The 22,070-nt window shown below is 39.1% G+C and overlaps 1 protein-coding gene and 1 long non-coding RNA gene across 2 annotated transcripts in view; one reads left to right on the plus strand and one right to left on the minus strand.

Annotated features, from left to right (window-relative positions):
• OTC (ornithine transcarbamylase) overlaps window positions 1–7,911 on the plus strand; it is a 57,511-nt gene extending 49,600 nt beyond the window's left edge. The window contains exons 9-10 of the mRNA XM_068532766.1: window positions 482–619; window positions 6,367–7,911. Of these exons, the coding sequence (XP_068388867.1) occupies window positions 482–619; window positions 6,367–6,426 (198 nt within the window). The 3' untranslated portion in view covers window positions 6,427–7,911. The remainder of the gene's footprint in view (window positions 1–481; window positions 620–6,366) is intronic.
• The window catches only part of LOC137756512 (uncharacterized), a 173,739-nt gene that overhangs the window by 28,455 nt on the left and 123,214 nt on the right, over window positions 1–22,070 (minus strand). The window lies entirely within an intron of this gene.

Here is a 22,070-nt window from a genome sequence, read left to right on the forward strand (position 1 = left end):
CTAACTCAGAGCTTTTTTTCAAAATTGTTTTAACTAGTAACGAAGTATGCTTCAAGTGCTAAAGACCATAATTTGGAGATAAGCTAAAAATATAACACTATCACGTAAAGGCAACCTTTAAAATACATTGGGGTATAACTGGTGACTTTTGCTATCAGCCACATATTACCCTAGTAGAGTTCTTTACTGAAGTGTCCATTATCTCACTAGACAAGAGTACCAGAAAACTGAGTTAGTGGTTTAATTTGGAGTGGTGATCCCCCAAATCAAAAAAAATGACTAGAAAGTTCCATAAGTTGAAAGTACCATACACATTTCCGCTGGGTGCCTTGAGCTTAAACCCTCACTCTGCCCCTTTATCTCTCCCTTTGCATTGACCTTTGACCCCGGGTCAGAGTCAGAGACTCTGACTGTGAAGAAGACAAATGTGATAGCCACATACAAGAGTCAAAACACAGTCTTAACCCCATCTCTTCTTTAGACGGCTAAAGTTGCTGCTTCTGACTGGACATTTTTACACTGCTTGCCCAGAAAGCCAGAAGAAGTGGACGATGAAGTGTTTTATTCTCCACGATCACTTGTATTCCCAGAGGCCGAAAACAGAAAGTGGACAATCATGGTAAGCAAGAAATGGGGACTGGAGGATAGGGAATTCTCTGTGTGGCCCCTACTTGGCCATTCATGCCTTTTGGTAAATAATAAGCAGCTGGGATTACCCACATACATTACTTGCTCAGATGGCATCTACTTTTTTTTCAGCAAGTTCATAATAGATTATTACTGCTTAAAGCATTTATAGTGTATTTTCAATGGAGTAAAACTGACCCCCATCGAAATATATCTATTTTGGTCAAAATACTTACTGTTCTCGATCAGTGTGAGCACCAGCCACCATTGCCTGCCAACCATGATAAGTTGTATAATTCTTACACAATAATTTTAAAATCCCCTTGTTAATACTTACAGAAGCCCCTAATTCAGTGCCTGGCACAAAGTGGGCATTCAAAGAAATCTTATTTCCTTTCTCCTCTCTTTCTTCCTTTCATTCCTTGCCTAGATAATTGTTTTGGTTCTCTACTGGCTTTAGCCCCACAGACACGTTTGTTTTTAGGTATAGAACATTTCCAAAATTGCAGCAAGACTAATCTTAAAAATTATTAGTCCCTTTAACAAAATGCCACTAGTTTCATCTTCATCACCACTATTCTAGGAAATATTAACCTCACATCTCTGCTTTATAATATCCCAAACACCACTGTCTTTTCTGGAAAATGGAATACTCCAGTGCCATAATTTAGTACCACCATCTTTTAGCTTTTAGTGATTTAACTGATCTCAATTACTATACCAGCCAGGGTCTTACTGGCAAACAATAGAGTCCCCTTCAGGTAGAGAAATAAAAAGGAATTTGTTAAAAGACATTAGGCACCTCCCAAAATCTCTGGGGAAAGAGGGTGCAGCGAATCATTCTTGTATACCACATATTCAGAAACAACACAGGCAGGAAAATTGCCCAGCAACACTGTGGTTCTTTTGTAACCAAAACACCACTGACACAGCCACCCATAGCCTGGTACCTAATGCCCTGGAAACTAAATGCCAGATAGTCCATTATAGTTTCCCCCACCTGCATATGAACCAGAAGATCCAATCTCCCAGAGGTGGCTTCCACTGCATGTTGTTCACTTATGGCTGCAAGATGCAGCTGAGTGGCATGCCTGCACCCCAGCTACAAGGGAGTCTGGGAAATGTAGTTTATAGCTTTCAGTATACGGAGTTGATAAAAACAAGCTGGAAAGGACTATCTGCTAATTATTTATGTAATCTATAAATGGATATAGATAGGGTTATTGTGAGCATTAAATAATGCATGTAAAACTTTTAATATGTTATCTAATGCACTGTAAATATTGTTATTATAATTATCATCACCATTATCATCTTCATTGTTGATCTAATGCAGTGACCAGCAGAGATTTGAGCTCTACTATAGCTGACTGGAAGACAATCATGACTCCCTTTGCAATGAAAAGTTGTGTATCAGGCCTAAATTTGTCATATCTAACAAGAGGGAGGTTTTTTGTTTTTTTTTTACTGTACCTTCCAGCTTGCCACCTCAGGACACTAACTTTGGCCAAAATGGCAATTGTCATGTCATTTAGACCAGTGCCTCTGAAGCTTTAATGTCCATTTGAATCACCTAGGGATCTTGTTAAAGTGCAGATTTGGATTTGGTCTGAGATGGGGCCCAAGATTCAGCATTTCTAACAAGCAACCAGGTAATGCAGATGCTGCTGTCCTGTGGACCACACTTTGAGGAGCAAAGATCCAGATGACGAAAAAGGAAATGTGAGCTCTCCAACCATATACCTCAGGAAGAAACATAGCAAAGAATTTTCCTCAGGCTCTATTCTTTACCAGAAGATGACTGAAGTTACAAAGATTAATTTTTTTCAACCCAAATCTGTTAAAATAGGTCCTTTGTCGAAATTCAGAGGGGGAAACTAAAAGTAAGCTTTCTAAAATATCATTTACGAAGATTCTCTGCACATCTGAATTTTTAAAGAGCTTATTATGCACACCTTTCAATTGAATTTACTTAAAAAATTAAGTACTTAATGCATTCACATAGTTGAAATGTTTACAAGGGTGTATATATTATACATACACACAGTGAAATCTTATGCCCACCTATTTTCCACCATCTAAGTCCTACCACCATCTCTCCATCTCCCATCTTCCTTTTCCTAATGGGAAAATATATTTTAAAGAAAACAAGAGGCAGAGTCATATTAAAATTAAAGTAGAGAATCTAAAATAGAAAGAATACTCGACTGGGAGTGAGGAGACTTGAATTCTATAACTGTCTTTGATGTCACAACTGTCAGCTGTGTCATCTTGGATAAGTGTTATCTCTCTGGGTCCCAGTTTCCTCACATATAAAATAAGCAGATCAAGCCATATAGATGGCAAATGATTTTTAATCTTAGGTCCTCAATCTCATTAACAGGCTACTTAGAGTCCTATGTTCAGAAGGTTCTAAGCCTGCCTGTGGTCTTGGAAGGAAAGAGTGGCATAACTGACTAGTGAGACCTGACATGGATTCTGGAAGGGGGGTGGTGACACACATCCTGTCCCCTTTATGTCTCTGAGCCAGATGATTTGGCAGTCCCATTGAATTAAGTTCATTTCAGCAATCATACACTGAGCATCTACTGTGTGCCAGGCCCTCTGGCAGGCACTGGAGATAAAAAAATGAATACTGTGCAGTCCCCACATAGCCTGTACAATTCATAGAAGCATGGCATTTTCAAGAAGGATGAGACCTTACAGATTGGCTAGTCTAAATTCCTATTTCATAGGCAAAGAAATTATTCTTAGACAGCTTATTTAGAATGGCATTTAGGCTCAGCATTGCTGTGATAGTGTCTTCTGGGATGTTCTAAAGGCACGATACTTGTTTTCCTCTAGAATTTCCCTATCCAATACAGTAGCCACTAGGCGCATGTGGCTATTTAATTTTTTTTTTTTTTTTTTTTGGCTGTGCCGTGCAGCATGTGTGATCTTGGTTCCCTGACCAGGGATCGAACCGGCGCCCCCTGCAGTGGAAGCGTGGAGTCTTAACCACTGGACCGCCAGGGTAGTCCCTAAATTTAGACTTAAGCTAATTAAAAGATAATAAAATACAAGATTCAATTCCTCAGACATACTAACCACATTTTAAGTGCTCAAAAGCCACATATGGCTGGTGTCTACACTATTTGTATTGGACAGCACAGACATAGAACATTTCCATCATGGCAGAAAGTCCTATTGGATAGCACTACTGTCTAGAGAATGATTTCCACACACACAATTTCATTTACAATCAGGATAGAAGAAGGAAGGAAAGATACAATCTATCCTCAAGTTCTGAGGTGCCCATAATGACTAATGTAATAACTAAGTAAGGTGAAGGGCTTGTTCTAAAAGCATATAACATTTTTAAAGCAAAAGTGTACTCTTTCAGCACTCACAGTAGCTTTTTAAGGCCTTCATGCTGGGTGATTTCCAGCAGTGCTGTTCAGAACACTCCAGTAATCACATCATTCTCTCCATAGGGCACAGGCCTTTTGATCTCTTTGTTTAAAACACACACACACACACACACACACGCACGCACACACACACGGACATGCACCCTCTCCTTCTCACAAAGCTACCTTTTGTATTTTGTATTTTTCAATAATTACTAAGGCTGTAGGACTCATGAAGAGTCAGGTGGGTTTCTTCCTCTGTCTACAAATTTTACTGTGGAGCTGAAGTAACCTAAAGGGATCCTGCAAAAAATCTGCCACTTCAAAGCACTGCTATCGTGATGGCCCTTAGATACACAACACTATTGCGAACGTAGTTCATAGTATTTTATCGTCTCTTCTCTCCAAGTTAGGGGTGCCAGATAAAATACAGGATACCCAGCTAAATTGGAGTTTCAAATAAACAATAAATAATTGTTTAGTATAGATGTGTCCCATGCAATATTTGGAACATATTTATAGTTTAAGAAAAATTGTTGTTTATCTGAAATGCCTATTTATTTATTTATGTATGTATATATGTATGTATGTGTCTAACTAAATCTGGCAACTCCATTCCTAACTGACTTTCTAAGATTTAATATTTGAAAATAAATTTGACATATGCAGTGACCATTAAAAACAAAACCAAACCTGAGATGTGATCCCAGGAACCCATAAAAAAGCTTAAAATATTTTCCTGGAACATGTTCTTATCCCAGTGTTTGACCTTTCTATTTTCTCCTTGTCATTCAGATCTCAACTTAAATGTCATTCTTTAACAAGATCTTCCCTGGCCACCCTCTCTTAAATGGTTCCCCAGCCTCCTTTATCCTGTTTTTTATTTTCTAATGACATTTATCACTCCTTGATATTTTCTTTTTTGTTTCTTGCCTGTCCCCTCCCTATAATGAAAACTCCTTCATAAGAGCATTGATCTCGTCTGTAATGTCCTTCATTATACCTAGAAGGGTACCTGACAAATACCCTAAATACGTGCTCAATACATTTTTGTAGCCTGAAGGCAATACAGAGTACTGGTTGGCTCTAGAACATAGGCTTTGGAAATCAGGTTAATATTCTGGCTCTCTGTGTGATCTTGGGAAAGTACCATAACTCCTCTAAGCCCAGTTTGTTCATATGAAAATGGTGGTCAATGTCCAGGACAGGCAAGTCCAGATCCACCCCTTACTACCACCACTCAGGAAAATACCTATGCTTCAGTTTCCTCATCTGTATTTTATATCTCTTCCTACCTCACATAGTAGGAATGGATAATAAATAGTACGATGCACATAAAGCAGTCAGCACAGGGCCCAGCACATGGTAACTTTTCAATAAATACTATCAATAGGCACATTTGAAAGACAAGACCTGCTCTTGCTTGATCAAAAAGCAAAAGCAAGTACCTGAAAGGCAGTAAAACTGCCTCTTAAGAGTGGAGTCAGAGAAACCTGGGTCCAAACCCAATTCTGTACTACTCTGTGTTGTTTCCAGGATTGAGTTTCTCATCTATAAGTGATAATAACACAAGCTGCCTTAGAAGGTTGTTGCGTTACATGAGATAATGCACAAACAGTTCTCTCTACCTCACTGTAGCACCTAGCACAGTGCCTGGCAAATACTTCTTAACCGACTAACACATGATGAGGCACTTAGTCTGGTACATAGTAAGCACTCAATCAACATTTGTCATCACTGTTTCTGATCTTATTACTATTGTCATTATTGCGGAAGTTGGGAAGAGTAAAAGTGAAAATTCCCATTTGTAGCTGGCAGCCTAATGGGAAGCTGTACTCTTGGTTATAAATACTCTTTCATGAGGACCCAGATTCGGAAAGACATTATTCATTAACCTAAATGATTTACCTTAACTACTCTACATCTGATTTATTCTAAACTTCTCTAGGTTACAAGTAGCCAAACCACAGTGTAAACACAAGGATGGGAGGGATTCTATTTCTCTAAAACCAGCCAATACCTAGGTTTCACTTGTGACTAGAAAATCCAATCATGGCTTCCACCTTGGAATCTCACTTCAGCTCTCTCCCCCACTAGTCCTGGAATGAGGCCTAAATAAGCATGGTGTTTGTGTATGTATTTGGGTCACCCTGATCCCTCCTGACCTCCCTTTATCCAAATAAAAATAAATATTAGTTCAGAACCGTCCCCTTATCATTTCCTCAGGAAAACACATTTCAACCATAGGCCTTCAAAGCTGCAACCTGGATCCTCTTCCGTAGGTCCCTAAACAGACTCTTGCTAATGTTTACCCATTTCTTTCTTTCTCTTTCTCTGTGTGTCATCCCAGGCTGTCATGGTGTCCCTGCTGACAGATTACTCGCCTCAGCTCCAGAAGCCAAAGTTTTAATGCCGTGATGCTTCTCAAGAGAGAAACCATGTTCTTCAGTAACAGAATGAGTCAGTTTATGAGGGAAGGAGAAGAGAATCTAAGAAATAAACAAATCTTGATACAGGGTATAGGTGAATGGTATATTGCTTTGCCATTGTGAAACCTTCCCGAAGCCCTTAATTTAAGTGCTGATGCACTGTAACACGTGGCTTAACTTGGTTTAAACTTTCTAATTCACAATTTCTGAGTTACATTTGGGTACCATATTCATAATCATATACATTTGCTTCAACTAAACATAAAATACTGTGTTCATTACACATAATGCCTAAGCCATTAAATGTAATCTATGCTTATTACCTTAATAAATTATCACCCACACTAATTTATAAGTAAACACTTACCAGACAGTCAGCTGCTGGTAGATTTGTGATCCATCTCGCTTATGTAATACAATTTTCAGGCAAATGAGGTAGATAGACATTCACTTACAGAGGCAAATGATGAAATTCTTAGAAAAACAGCTATAATTATGTCCAAACTCTGGAGTTTTTTCTAGTCATTTGTGGAAGGAGGGTCCTTCAAGAGCACACATCTCTTTTCTGTAATAAATACTTAATGTTACAAGCCTACAGAAGCCTTTGGGAACAAGTGGTAAAACCATGAATACCTAGCTAGGAATATAACATCCATTAGTGACATTTCTGTAGGTTCAAATTCTCCAGCAGGACCAATTTAATTTTTTAATGTTTGTGCCTGTCATGCATCTAATCACACCACACACTGGGTAGTTCCATAAATCTACTACTTGCTACATTTTAGTCCATTTTTTTCCTCTAATTTTTCTTCAAGATAATAAAATTTTTCATTACTGGATTATTATGTAATTAAAGCTAGATGTCTCTTGTGGGTGAACACAATGTGTATTGTTGAATTATTACGATATAATTTGAAATCTTTAGTTCAAATGTTAAATAACTGAAACTTTAAAAAGGTAACATATTTTACAGAGGACAAGAAAAGTAATTACCTTTATATTCCATTTCTACTATTGGAAGAATGCTTCCAGGCTGGTTGACTGATAGTCTTCAGCAGATAGCTATGACTTAAATGAGGGAGTATGAGATGAATTACAAATCAGATGTGCAATGAAGATGCAATAAAACATATTTAGTAGGGAGATGGGGGAAGGCTCATAATATTACAGGAAAAAAATCAATTTTTCTAGTAAATATCAAAGGTGACTTTCATGTTTATGGTAATTTATTGGGAGCACTTAAGAAAGAAAGAGTGGGGCTTCCCTGGTGGCGCAGTGGTTGAGAGTCTGCCTGCCAATGCAGGGGACACGGGTTCGAGCCCTGGTCTGGGAAGATCCCACATGCCGCGGAGCAACTGGGCCCGTGAGCCACAACTACTGACCCTGCACGTCTGGAGCCTGTGCTCCCAACAAGAGAGGCCGCGATAGTGAGAGGCCTGCGCACCGCGATGAAGAGTGGCCCCCGCTTGCCGCAACTAGAGAAAGCCCTCGCACAGAAACGAAAACCCAACACAGCCAAAAATAAATAAATAAATAAATAAATAAATAAATTTAAGAAAAAAAAGAAAGAGTGGAGTTTCATAAACTATCTTCTTTCAGCAGAGGGTATAAGAACAATTTAACTAGGAGGTGCCATGTGTCTACACACAAAGGACATTATCCTGAGCATCACTCCACTTTCTAAATAGTCTCCTATGGTAATGAGCTCTCATCTCTTTACTGGCTATTCTCTAAACCAAATAGAAGGTATAATCTTCTTCCCTCAATCAGAAAGAACTTGTATCATTTTCTTGCCAAAATGTAGTCACCTTACCTCAAAACGCCCCAAAGCTTTCTTTTTTATGAACACACAAATTAACACTGTTCTCAACCTAAGCCTGTAGGAATTTATTTGCTTTCTTAACTTTTCATCTTTTTTTTTATGTATTGTTTCAGCATTTTACCTATTTTATTTATTTATTTATTTATTTATTTATTTATTTATTAATTAATGGCTGTGTTGGGTCTTCGTTTCTGTGCGAGGGCTTTCTCTAGTTGTGGCAAGCAGGGGCCACTCTTCATCGCAGTGCACGGGCCTCTCACTATCGCGGCCTCTCTTGTTGCGGGGCACAGGCTCCAGACGCGCAGGCTCAGTAATTGTGGCTCACGGGCCCAGTTGCTCTGCGGCATGTGGGATCTTCCCAGACCAGGGCTCGAACCCGTGTCCCCTGCAGTGGCAGGCAGATTCTCAACCACTGCGCCACCAGGGAAGCCCCCAACTTTTCATCTTAAGAAGACATTATTTATATTGTCAGGAATAAAGAAAACAGGGAAGGAAGATTTAGTATTGATATTAATTTTTCCAAAGCTATTTTATCTCCTGTTTCTTTTTACCCTCTCCTCCCTCACTCCCTTTCCTATGTAACTACTGTAATGACAGAGATTAACAAAAACTCCAGCAATGACCCTTGGGTTGCTGGTGTAGTAGATCCTATCGACTTAATTAATATAACTAGTCAAAGAGTTCCTTTCTTCCAGGCTTTCTCCACTGTAACACTGGAAGTAAAAACACCATGTGATTACACTGCAATGATTTCCATGTAGGGGAAGAATTATCAGTTGTTTTCTTTTTTTCTGCAGTGATGTTTCTAAGAACTTTAGAAAAATAATTCAATGTCAGATATTTCGAACAAATATTGTGCTAACAATTTGACTATTGTAACACCCCCAGGCAGAAAGATCTGCGTAGATTAGCATGGCAATGCCACATTAGAGCTCCTACACAAGTAAGTGACCCTAGAACTTCAGTTAAAATGGTGAGGGCCTCTTGGTCCAATGCCAAAGTTCCAAGGCAAATCTTCTCATATGATAAAAAGGAATGAAGAATACATACAGAGAGGGTGTCCAGAACACATTCATTTTTGGGCATTTTTGTCTTGGACAATTCTCATCAATGGAGATGAGCTGCAGCATGTCTTCAGACATGGTGCTACTCAGCAGTTTTGCAGGATTGATGACAAATATGAAAGGTCATATCAAAGAATGGAAAACCGGTCAAGTCACAACGATTGGACACCTACAACCAGGAACACTATATACTGACATGCAAGTTGTACTCTGTGCAAAGGTCTCAGGTAAAAGGTGTGAGTAAGGGTTAAAACCTGGTCTGCACTTCAGATACCAAGGCTTGTTCCTCCTTATAGGCCTTACAGCCAGAGGGAAGGAATGACATTTTTGTAAGTTGTCCAGCAAGAGGGGACGCTTTTCAGTGTTTTATAAACCTGAATAGGTGCTTTGTTTTAAGTCACACAAAGGACCAGTATCTAGTAGGGGTAGACCTACTTTCAGTCATTTACATCAGGAATTTTTTTCAATATCAGCTTGTACTTGATTAAAAGGAGACACATAGGGACATTTCAGTGATACTTTTGCAGTTTGCCTCAGTTTCTGCCACAGTTTCAATGATATATTGCTTTGCCATTGTGAAACCTTCCTGAAGCCCTTAATTTAAGTGCTGATGCACTGTAATATTGGGAATGGAAATGAAAGTATCTGCACTTTTGTGTGGCAAACACATGACACAGATCACTGAGGCAGGAATTTGCAATCAACTCTGCAGTTCTATAATATTTTAAAGTAATTCATCCCTAATAATTATCCAGTAAATTTAATATCAATTATTGATAAAAGAATCGTGGTCAGAACAAATGGAAGTGCATTCCTTTATATGGACTAAATCTTTTCACAGTTTGAACAGTGCCTGAATTGTATCAATGACACTGGACTTAGTTTCTAATCCATGTTTTTGTGAAACGCATTCCCAGAGACAATGCAAGTACAACAGCTGCCTTCTGGAGCAAAATCGTTAGGCAAGTGAATTCTTAAACTGGAATGAGGCTTAGAAACGATCCAGATCATCCCTTCATTTTACAAAAGAAGGAAACAGGAAATAACAACAAAATGTTCCTAGGATAGAAAGATATTCTACAGGGAGGGATAATGCATGTGTTCAACACCCCTCTGCAAACTATCTGGGATCCTACAAATGTAGCCACTTGACTTGATTTACTTCAATGGCTGAATGGGGAATAGGAAACTGGCTGGTCCAGGACTTGGATTCTATGAGGCCAACAGATGAGAGGAGAGTTCACACCTAAGCAGAGATCGATACAGATTTCAGGGATGTGAACAGTGATCCAAAAAGCATTCATGTAGTAGACGCTGTTGGTGTCTCATCCAGATGTCTATTATCCGGAGTTCGCCTACCCCCCAGCTGCTGTCAGGGTTGGATACTAATGGCTCACAGCTGCCCCTTTTGCTACCCTCAGCCATCAGGAACCACTTAGCCCAGGAGGTTACACTCTCAACCCTCATCCCACACTACTGGCAGTCTACAGTCAATGAGTAACTGATAGAGAGGTGTACAAAAACTTGGCTCTCATCCCTCTAGGCAGGACCAACCCTGTGGTGAAATTCATGCTCCAGAGTTTCCCTGGGGATTAGGCTGAAGCCAGTATATCTGTTTGAGACCACATCCTTGGTTAGCTTCCCCTGATGCTTAACCTCCTTCCCTCGCTTCCCTTCTCCTGAGAGTGTTTCCTCAGTAAATCATTTGCACAGGAATCCCCAACTCAGGCTCTGCTTCTAGGAAATCTGATCTAAGAAGATCCATGAGTAAGATTTTTCAGAGGTCTGTACTGTACTGCTGATTCTTCAGGCACCAAGGGAGGAGTAGGAAGATAAGAGGCCATTAGACGAATGGTGGAGAGCTCATGCTTAAGCAAGCAAAAACTTTTCTGGTTACCAGGATCAGTCTTCCTTAAGAAGGAAGCAGAACATTATAAATAACAAACATTATTTTCCTGTCACATGTTGAAATTCATAATGAGGAATTTATTAGCTACATGGAATAGGAGACCAATTTGCTTTCCCCAGAGAAGAGTACACCTGAGTTAACTGACAATATTGCGGGTTTATTTCCGTCACAGTTAAACACCTTTATAGGTCGGCAACTCTGGCAGCTGGTCTGCCCTTTGCATTGCCTTCCTCACTTCCCCCAAAGCTTCTTATTCAGCAGGTCTGGACTGGGGCCTGGAAATCTGCATTTTTAACACGTTCCCACGGATGCCAATGCTGCCAGCCCAGGGACCACACTCGGAGAATCATTGGTATGAGGTAATTCTAAAGAATTATTTGAGGTGTCTTTATCCCCACATCCATAAAGCACCACCATAAAGCATTTGACATAACCCAGATCCTCTGACTATTAATCTGTCTTTGGAGCCGCTGAGGCCTGGGTTTTACCCCTCCTCTGCTATATAACAGCCATCTAATCCTACTTTCCTTATCTGTAAAATGAGGATAATAATGCCCATCTCATAGTGTTGCTGAAAGGATTAAATGAATTAACATATATGAGTATTTGGCTTAAAGCAAGTGCTAAATAAATATTAGCCCCCTTTTATTTGATTGATTGTTTCTAATACTTTATATTTTTTCTTTGGCCCTTCATAACGAAATTATATCCCGCCATCAGAAACACTGAGTAGAATAGCTGGTGTCCAAAAAAGGGCAAAGAATGAGTTTGTCTTCCGAAGTTGGCAGAACCCAGCAGCTGATGCTTCAGTTGAGCCATCTCTTTCTAGAAGCCGCTTTGTGAATACCTATGCTACCCAGGTGAGTGGCCTGGCCCCTTGCCAAACCGAATCATGGAAGCAAACAAGTACAAAAATCTAATCAAAGTGACAACTCCTTTTTTTTCAAATTTAATTTTATTTATTTATTTTTTATACAGCAGGTTTTTTTTTTAAGTTTATTTATTTTTGGCTGCATTGGGTCTTTGTTGCTGCACGCAGGCTTTCTCTAGTTGTGGTGAGCAGGGGCTACTCTTCGTTGTGGTGCGCGGGCTTCTCATTGGGGTGGCTTCTCTTGTTGCGGAGCACGGGCTCTAGGCGCGTGGGCTTCAGTAGTTGTGGCGCACGGGCTCAGTAGTTGTGGCTTGCGGGCTCTAGAACGTGGGCTCAGTGTTGTGACGCATGGGCTTAGTTACTCTGCGGCATGTGGGATCTTCCCGTCCCCGGGCTCGAACCCGTGTCCCCTGCATTGGCAGGCGGATTCTTAACCACTGCGCCACCAGGGAAGTCCCTGCAGGTTCTTATTAGTTATCTATTTTACACATATTACTGTATATATGTCAATCCCAATCTCCCAATTCGTCCCCCCCTCCCCCTCCCCCTTTCCCCCCTTGGTGTCCATACATTTGTTCTCTTCATCTGTGTGTCTATTTCTGCCTTGCAAACCAGTTCATCTGTACCATTTTTCTAGATTCTACATATATGCATTAATATACGATATTTGTTTTTCTCTTTCTGACTTACCTCACTCTGTATGACAGTCTCTACAAATGACCCAATTTGTTCCGTTTTATGGCTGAGTAATATTCCATGGTATATATATGTACCACATCTTCTTTATCCATTTGTCTGCTGATGGGCATTTAGGTTGCTTCCATGACCTGGCTATTGTAAATAGTGCTGCAATGAACATTGGGGTGCATGTGTCTTTTTGAATTATGGTTTTCTCTGGGTATATGCCCAGTAGTGGGATTGCTGGGTCATATGGTAATTCTACTTTGAGTTTTTTCAGGAACCTCCATACTGTTCTCCATAGTGGCTGTATCAATTTACATTCACACCAGCAGTGCAAGAGGGTTCCCTTTTCTCCACACCCTCTCCAGCATTTGTTGTTTGTGGATTTTCTGATGATGCCCATTCTAACTGGTGTGAGGTGATACTTCACTGTAGTTTTTTTTTAATTCAATCATTTTATTTTATTTTATTTTATTTTATTAACATCTTAATTGGAGTATAATCGCTTTACGACGTTGTGTTAGTTTCTGCTGTATAACAAAGTGAATCAGCTATGCGTATACATATATCCCCATGTCCCCTCCCTCTTGCGTCTCCCTCCCACCCTCCCTATCCCACCCCTCTAGGTGGACACAAAGCACCGAGCTGATCTCTCTGTGCTATGCGTTTGCTTCCCACTAGCTATCTATTTTACATTTGGTAGTGCATACATGTCCATGCCACTCTCTCACTTCGTCCCAGCTTACTCTTCCCCCTCCCCATGTCCTCAAGTCCATTCTCTACGTCTGTGTCTTTATTCCTGTCCTGCCCCTAGGTTCTTCAGAACCATTTTTTTCTTTTTTAGATTCCATATATATGTGTTAGCATATGGTATTTGTTTTTCTCTTTCTGACTTACTTCACTCTGTATGACAGACTCTAGGTCCATCCACCTCACTACAAATAACTCACTTTTGTTTCTTTTTATGCCTGAGTAATATTCTTTTTATGCCTGAGTAATATTCCATTGCCACATCTTCTTTATCCATTCATCCGTCAGTGGACACTTTGGTTGCTTCCATGTCCTGACTATTGTAAATAGAGCTGCAGTGAACATTGTGGTACATGACTCGTTTTGAATTATGGTTTTCTCAGGGTATATGCCCAGTAGTGGGATTGCTCGGTTGTATGTTAGTTCTATTTTTAGTTTTTTAGGGAACCTCCATACTGTTCTCCATAGTGGCTGTATCCATTTACATTTCCACCAACAGTGCAAGAGGGTTTCCTTTTCTCCACACCCTCTCCAGCATTTACTGTTTGTAGATTTTTTGATGATGGCCATTCTGACCAGTGTGAGGTGATACCTCATTGTAGTTTTGATTTGCATTTCTCTAATAATTAGTGATGTTGAGTAGCTTTTCATGTGTCTCTTGGTCATCTGTGTGTGTTCTTTGGAGAGATGTCTATTTAGGTCTTCTGCCCATTTTTGGATTGGGTTGTTTGTTGTTTTCATATTGAGCTGCATGAGCTGTTTATATATTTTGGAGATTACTCCTTTGTCCGTTGATTTGTTTGCAAATATTTTCTCCCATTCTGAGGGTTGTCTTTACGTCTTGTTTGTAGTTTCCTTTGCTGTGCAAAAGCTTTTAAGTTTCATTAGGTCCCATTTGTTTATTTCTGTTTTTATTTCCATTACTCTACGAGGTGGGTCAAAAAAGATCTTGCTGTGATTTACGTCAGAGAGTGTTCTTCCTATGTTTTCCTCTAAGAGTTTTATAGTGTCTGGTCTTACATTTAGGTCTTTAATCCATTTTGAGTTTATTTTTGTGTATGGTGTTAGGGAGTGTTCTAATTTCATTCTTTTACATGTAGCTGTCCAGTTCTCCCAGCACCACTTACTGAAGAGACTGTCTTTTCTCCATTGTATATCCTTGCCTCCTTTGTCATAGATTAGTTGACCATAGGTCCGTGGGTTTATCTCTGGGCTTTCTATCCTGTTCCATTGATCTATATGTCTGTTTTTGTACCAGTACCATATTGTCTTGATTACTGTAGCTTTGTAGTATAGTCTGAAGTCAGGGAGTCTGATTCCTCCAGCTCCGTTTTTTTCCGTCAAGATTGCTTTGGCTATTTGGGGTCTTTTGTGTCTCCATACAAATTTTAAGATTTTTTGTTTTAGTTCTGTTAAAAAAATGTCATTGGCTATTTGATAGGAATTGCATTGAATCTGTAGATTGCTTTGGGTAGTATAGTCACTTTCACAATATTGATTCTTCTAATCCACAAACATGGTATATCTCTCCATCTGTTTGTGTCATATTTGATTTCTTTCATCAGTGTCTTATAGTTTTCTGAGTACAGGTCTTTTACCTCCTTAGGTAGGTTTATCCCTAGGTATTTTATACTTTTTGTTGCAATGGTGAATGGGATTGTTTCCTTAATTTCTCTTTCGGATCTTTCATTGTCAGTGTATAGGAATGCAAGAGATTTCTGTGCATTAATTTTGTATCCTGCAACTTTACCAGATTCATTGATTAGCTCTAGTAGTTTTCTGGTGGCATTTTAGGATTATCTATGTATGGTATCATGTCATCTGCAAACAGTGACAGTTTTACTTCTTCTTTTCCAATTTGTATTCCTTTTATTTCTTTTTCTTCTCTGATTGCTGTGGCAAGGATTTCAAAACTATGTTGAATAATAGTGGCGAGAGTGGACATCCTTGTCTTATTCCTGATCTTAGAGGAAATGCTTTCAGTTTTTCACCATTGAGAATGATGTTTGCTGTGGTTTTGTCATATATGGCCTTTATTATGTTGAGGTAGGTTCCCTCTATGCCCACTTTCTGTAGAGTTTTTATCATAAATGGGTGTTGGATTCTGTCAAAAGCTTTTTCTGCATCTATTGAGATGATCATAAGGTTTTTATTCTTCAATTTGTTAATATGGTGTATCACATTAATTGATTTGCATATATTGAAGAATCCTTGCATCCCTAAAGTGACAACTCTTTTCCTTAGGAAAGCATGACAGGAATGTATATTTATGTGAAATAAATCTGAGGCACTTGGCAATTGTCAGACTTGGGGTCTAGCTGATAAAAGGGGAAAGGGATTAGGAAGAACCCATCAGGTTTATTTATCTTTGAGGCTAGAACTGCTTAAAGGAAGAAATTTTCAAATTGTTCTTAAGGCAGCAGTTCTTAAATGTTTTGTTCTCAGGACCTCTTTATACTCTCATAAATTATAAAGATCTCAAAGATATTTGTTTATATGGTATATATCTATCAGTATATATCACGTTAGAAATTAAAACTGAGAAATTTTCAAAATATTTATATATTATTTAAAGCTAACAATAGTAAACCTATAATATTTTATGAAAATAACTATATTTTCCAAAACAAAGTTAATGAATAGAGTGGATGACATTGATTTGTATTTTTGCATGCCTGCCTTAATAGAAGACAGCTGTGTTCTCAAATCTGTTTCTGCTTTCCATCCGTGGTACTATGTTGGTTTGAAGTATAGGAAGACTATACAGCCTCACAGATATAAGTAGTTAAAAAGGGAAGTAGCCTTTTCAAATAATCATGAATATTCTTGGATGTTACACTGAAACTCTACAAGTGATAGCTCCTTAAAGATTAGTTGCAGTGTGGAATCCGAAACCACATCAAGAACTTTTCTACACTGTTACATAAAACTTCACTTTGAATAAATCTTTTGCCCATGTGTGATTCTACATTGGTCATTTGGAAAATATTAGTTCACTGAATTATGCAGATCTTCCAAATGATGGCACATTACATTATGTAAAATTAAAAAATCGCATTTGTTAATACCACCACTGCTATGGTCTGAATGTTTGTGTGCCCCCAAAATGCATATGTTAAAATCCTAGCACCCAAAGATTATGGTATTAGGACATGGGATCTTTGGTAAGCACTTAAGTCATGAGGGTGCACTTAAGTCATGAGGGTAAGCACTTAAGTCATGAATGAGATTAGCGTCTTATAAAAGGGACTGCCCAGAGTTCCCTAGCCCCTTGCACCAGGTAAGGACACAGCTAGAAGGCGCTATGAACCAGGAATAGGGTCCTCACCAGAACACAACTGTACTGGCACCTTTATCTTGAACTTCCCAACCTCCAGGACTGTGGGAAGTAAATGTCTGCTGTTTATAAGTCATCCAGTCTATGGTGTTTTGTTTACAGCAGCCCGAATGGGCTAAGACAACCACCTATCTCATTAGAAAAATCTTTAAGTATTGCCAAGAAGATAAAAATTTTACACAATTCTAATTTTCTCTTGAAAGCTCAAATTTTATCTTTGGCAACAAATTCTGTCAGTTACTTTGTTTGAAGTGAAAGGTACACCTCGTTCATTTTCAAGATGTCTGCCAAATACCCAAGTCCAAATGACCATAGTTTGTCAGTTTTTTTAAAATTAAAACTTGTGTACCATGCAAGCGGCTTCCCTGGTGGTGCAGTGGTTAAGAATCCGCCTGCCAATGCAGGGGACACAGGTTCGCGCCCTGGTCCGGGAAGATCCCACATGCCGCGGAGCAACTAAGCCTGTGTGCCAAAATTACTGAGCCTGTACTCTAGAGCCCGCGAGCCGCAACTACTGAGCCCACGTGCTGCAGCTACTGAAGCCCGCACGCCTAGAGCCCATGCTCCACAAGAGAAGCCACCGCAATGAGAAGCCTGTGCACTGCAACTAAGAGTAGCTCCCACTCGCCACAACTAGAGAAAGACCACGCAGCAACGAAGACCCAACACAGCCAAAAATAAATAAAATAAATGTAAACAAGCAAACAAACAAAAAACTTGTGTACCATGCAAAAGGCAGCTAGTTCAACACACAACTGAAAGAACTGCATATGTTCTTATCTTCAACATATCTTATCATCATATTTTGTTATCCAACAGAAAGGCTTAATGCTTACTTCTCACGTCATCACACAGAATATTAAAGAGACATGTACTCAAGGGTTGAAATTTAATATTAATAATTTTTACTGCTTCATCAAGGACATTAATAAGTGAATCTGGCTTTTTAAAAAAAACTGCCTGGATGTGACAGTGAAGAATAAAATGACTTTTGGTTCTACTGCCTTGATTTGTGCTATGGTGTCAGCGGTCTTACCCACCATTCCTTTCGTACCATTTGCTGATGCTGCTGGTCCAGGGACCACCCATTGTGAAGCAAGGTCCTATACTGCCTTCAGGGATATAAGCGAGGCCAAGTGGGAAGAACTCTGGAACATCCATTCCTGATTTAACCAGAACAGCTGACTCTACTCTGATTTTATCTGTAATATTCAGTAGCATCCCCCCAAAAGATTCTCATGAAAAATAAAAAGTTTATGACTCACTTCTATGAAGCAAGCCTTGGGTGCACTATGAACAAAAATCCATTTCATTCATCCTATGCATACTGAGCCATCTATTGTTTTGACCCCCAGTTTTGTGCCAGGCACTGTGTTGTATGCTGGGGATATAGTAATTGACAAGACATGATCCCTGCCCTCACGGTGTTTATAGTCTAGTAGGGGAGACAGACAACCACACGGAAATAGATATTGTGATAGGAGCTGGGAGGGAAACAAACAGGACGCTCTAATAGAGAATAAAGGGACAAAAGGAAGAGTACACGTTTGGATCAGTAGTTTTCAAACTTCAGTGAGTATCAGAATCACCTGGAGAGCTAATAAAGAATACAGAGGCCCTGGCTTATGGAAATAGGGAGGGGCCGGGTATCTGTAGTTTTACCAAGTGATTTTCCAAAATTTAAGTAGTGCTGCTATAAATACAGTGCCCAGAGAAAGCCTTTCTGAGAAGGCTGAATCCTAAGTGATGAGAATAATTGGGGGGGGCCCAGGCTTTTCATTGGATTTGGAGCAGATTTGTCTGAGGTGATGGCAGTTCTTCTACAGCTATAGGTTGAGCCATAGGGCTGGTAAGTTCATTTACTGCTTAAGTGAGCCCATTCCATTTATTATTACCAAATTATTTTATCCCTGAAGTGAATAACTACAAGTTCCTATAACAAACCTGTTTTATGAGCAGAAGTGATTACACTAGACATTTTGTGTTTACAAGTCTTATCATAGAACATCTCTCTGAAGATCTCATCTCACTAACAAGGAACAGAGCACATATCTTAATGTCTAAAAACTTATGTTCTTACTGGCTATTTTTCCAACAGTGCCTTTTCACATGGTCACTAGAATTTAAATGTCCTCTGAGTTCACTTAGTTATCTTCCTGAGAGTTGTACAAATATGACATTTTGAATTAATTCTCAAAGTGCTTATGCTAATAAGATTAGCTCCCCTCAAGACTTTTCATTAAATATAACTGTAAAAATTACATTTCTTTAACTAAGGTTAGTAAAAGAAATTAAGGTATTTAATTTCTGATCCCCATATAATTAAGTGAAGAATGGAGAAGATTATTCCAGCTAGAGAGAGTAGCGTACAGGTTGGTCCTGAGGTGAAAAAGTGCTTGGCTTCTTCAAGGAACTGGAAGAAGGTGAGTATAGCTAGAGTTTAGTGAGCAAGGGAGAGAGGAGCACAAGACAAGTTGGGAAAGTTCAACAGGGGTTAGCTCATGTAGGCCTTTGAGGCCAAAGCAAGAATTTTGGTTTTTATTCTAAGCACAATGGGAAGCCATTGATAGGACATATCCATTAGGAGTGTTCTGTGAAGACAGCTATGAGTCGACTGTATTGTAAAATAGTGTCATTGTACATGAATATTCTGTTAGCTGGTTTATTCATCAATCTCTTAGATATTTGGTTGGTATGAGTTCGTCCTCAAAGTCTTTGCAACTGCTGACAAACCAGTAAAATGGCATTTCCACAGCTTTAAATCTGAGAACCAAATGGCTGACTGAATTTGAGCCATTTAAGAATCTACAAATCTTCAGCTTGTTTATAAAAGGAGGACCCTGGAAGACAAATGTTGACAGAGCTAGCTCCAGATTCCTAAGCTCCATTTTATTGGCTCATGTTTCAGTCCATCTTTTTATTTCTCTTTTGTTAATTCTTGCCCTCCTCTGTTTCTCTGTATTCACCTTCCTACTAGTCTTCCAATGTCTTACATTCCCTCAATCTCCCTGTCTTCTTCCTGGAGCAAGTGGAACTTGAGATCACATCTTAAGTGCACTATACCCTAAGGGATAAGATGTTAAAAAAAAAGAAAAAAAGAATATGGGCGATTCAAATGCTCCCTCTCCCCTTATTAGTTGGATGATCTTGGCTACGTCCTATAACATATCTGAGCCTCAGATTCCTCAACAGTAAACGGAGGATAATAACAGTGCCTACTTATAGAAATAAATGTGCAAGTCCAGGGAAAATAGTGCATGGCCTACTACATAGAACATGCTCAGAAACGCTACTAACATACCTTTAAGTTCCTAATTAAATTTTCCATTTATATTGTCATCTCACATTTTGAGCTCTTTCAGTTCAAGGAGTATATAATTTATTTTCAAATCTACTATGCCACTTTTCATCCTGTTGTTACTCTATAGGTAATTTGCTGTCTCCTTAATACAACTATGAAATGCCTCAGGAGTTCAGAGAAGGGAGAAAATACCTGATAAGGGAACCCCTCAGGTCAGTGGATGGATGTCTATCATAGAAGGCAGGTTGGCAGGTTGGCAGGTTGGCAGGTCTGTGAGCAAATGTGTGAGATTGGAATTCTTATTTGATGGTCAGTAAATAGTCTGTATTGTTTGAAATGGAGGATTTGTGTGTGAAAGTATTTGGAAAAGTATGTTGGTGTAAAACAGAGGAGCGCCTTCACCAAAAAGCTACTAAGTTTGGGATTTTCCCTGCAGGCTTTGGGGAGCCATTGAATAGTGTGGCAGGAGAGAGGAACATAATGAAAGCAGTGTTTCATCAGGATTGATATGGTGATACTGTGTAGATTTATTTGGGAAACCAGTCTTGTGGCTATTCTGTTCCCTGAACAAGAGCAGCAGTTGTGGAAATGGAAGCCTTCATCCAAGAGAAAACTGACAGGACTTGGCAACTTGAATCTAAAAGTGAAAGAAAGAGAATAAACTCTTTGAACTTGAAATTATAATGAAACATACAAAAGCAGGTCATTTCACCTCTTTGCCTTAATAGTTTTATCTTTAAAGCAGTGTTAATAAAATATAATCTCTTAGCTTCACAGGGGTGAGAAGAACTTAAGCAAGATACTTGGTGTGAAGCATAAATGATAATAGATGCAAGGACCCATAGCCATTTACCTAGCACAAGGAAAGCAATTAATAAACATTTGTTCATTTTTAATTATTGTGAATTAAAATAATTTAGAAATAGAGCCCCACAGACAAATCAAGGCAGTTTTATAGGGTAAGAATAGTTAAGGGAAAGGATTAAAGGAGATGATGGAGCTATAATTCTTGTCTTCAAATCCTGATTTACAGATTAAAAGATCAAACAGACATATTTCCTGTTCATGGATCTGAGAGTAGAATAAAGTAGGGAAACTACTTAGTTATAATTATTAATGGTTTTCTTGTCCTTCCTCTTTCATCAGTAAAAGCCCAAAAACAGCAGAACCTTATCAATGTAAACATCGCTGTTTCTCTGACCTAACAAAGTCCAAGTTGTTTGATAATTAAATTATTAATCCTTTAAATACCACTGAGAAGTTATACACATTTAAGTAAGAATGGACAGTTATTCTCAGTAATAAAATGCAGGATCCATTCCTTCCTCTGGAGCTAACCTCTTCTCTGGTCCCTGAAGAGGCCATTTCCCTCTTTGTACCACTTCAATTTGGGCCATAGACTAGACTTTCAGTTTCCAAGAATCATTTCCAGTGCCTTTTCTAAGGGCCTTTATAATTATAAAACTTCTTTTGTTATCTCTATAGGTGTGCTTCCAAAGAACCAAGAATGCTGTAATAAATAGTCAGTAAAAAAAAAATCTACATCACAACCTTGTGTATCCAGTGGGGTAAAACCGTCCCAAGCTCTTTAAGAGGTTCTGAGAGCACTGACATGCCTTTTCCCTGACTGATAATGGCTCAGTTAGTCTTACTTAAAAGTGGAAAATGCCCACCAGGATGACCAAAATTTAAAGGGATTACGATACCTACTGTCTGTGAGGCCAGGATAGGATAGGGAACAGCTAGAACTCTGACACTTTACTGATGGGAGTGAAAACTGGTAGTGCAACCACACTGCAGAACTATTGGGCAATATCTAGCAAAGCTGAACACACATATTTCACTGACCCAGCAGTTTCACTCCTGGATATGCACTAATGAGAAATGAGT

Source organism: Eschrichtius robustus, chromosome X, assembly GCF_028021215.1.
Source record: "Eschrichtius robustus isolate mEscRob2 chromosome X, mEscRob2.pri, whole genome shotgun sequence".
Classification (NCBI taxonomy): domain Eukaryota; kingdom Metazoa; phylum Chordata; class Mammalia; order Artiodactyla; family Eschrichtiidae; genus Eschrichtius; species Eschrichtius robustus.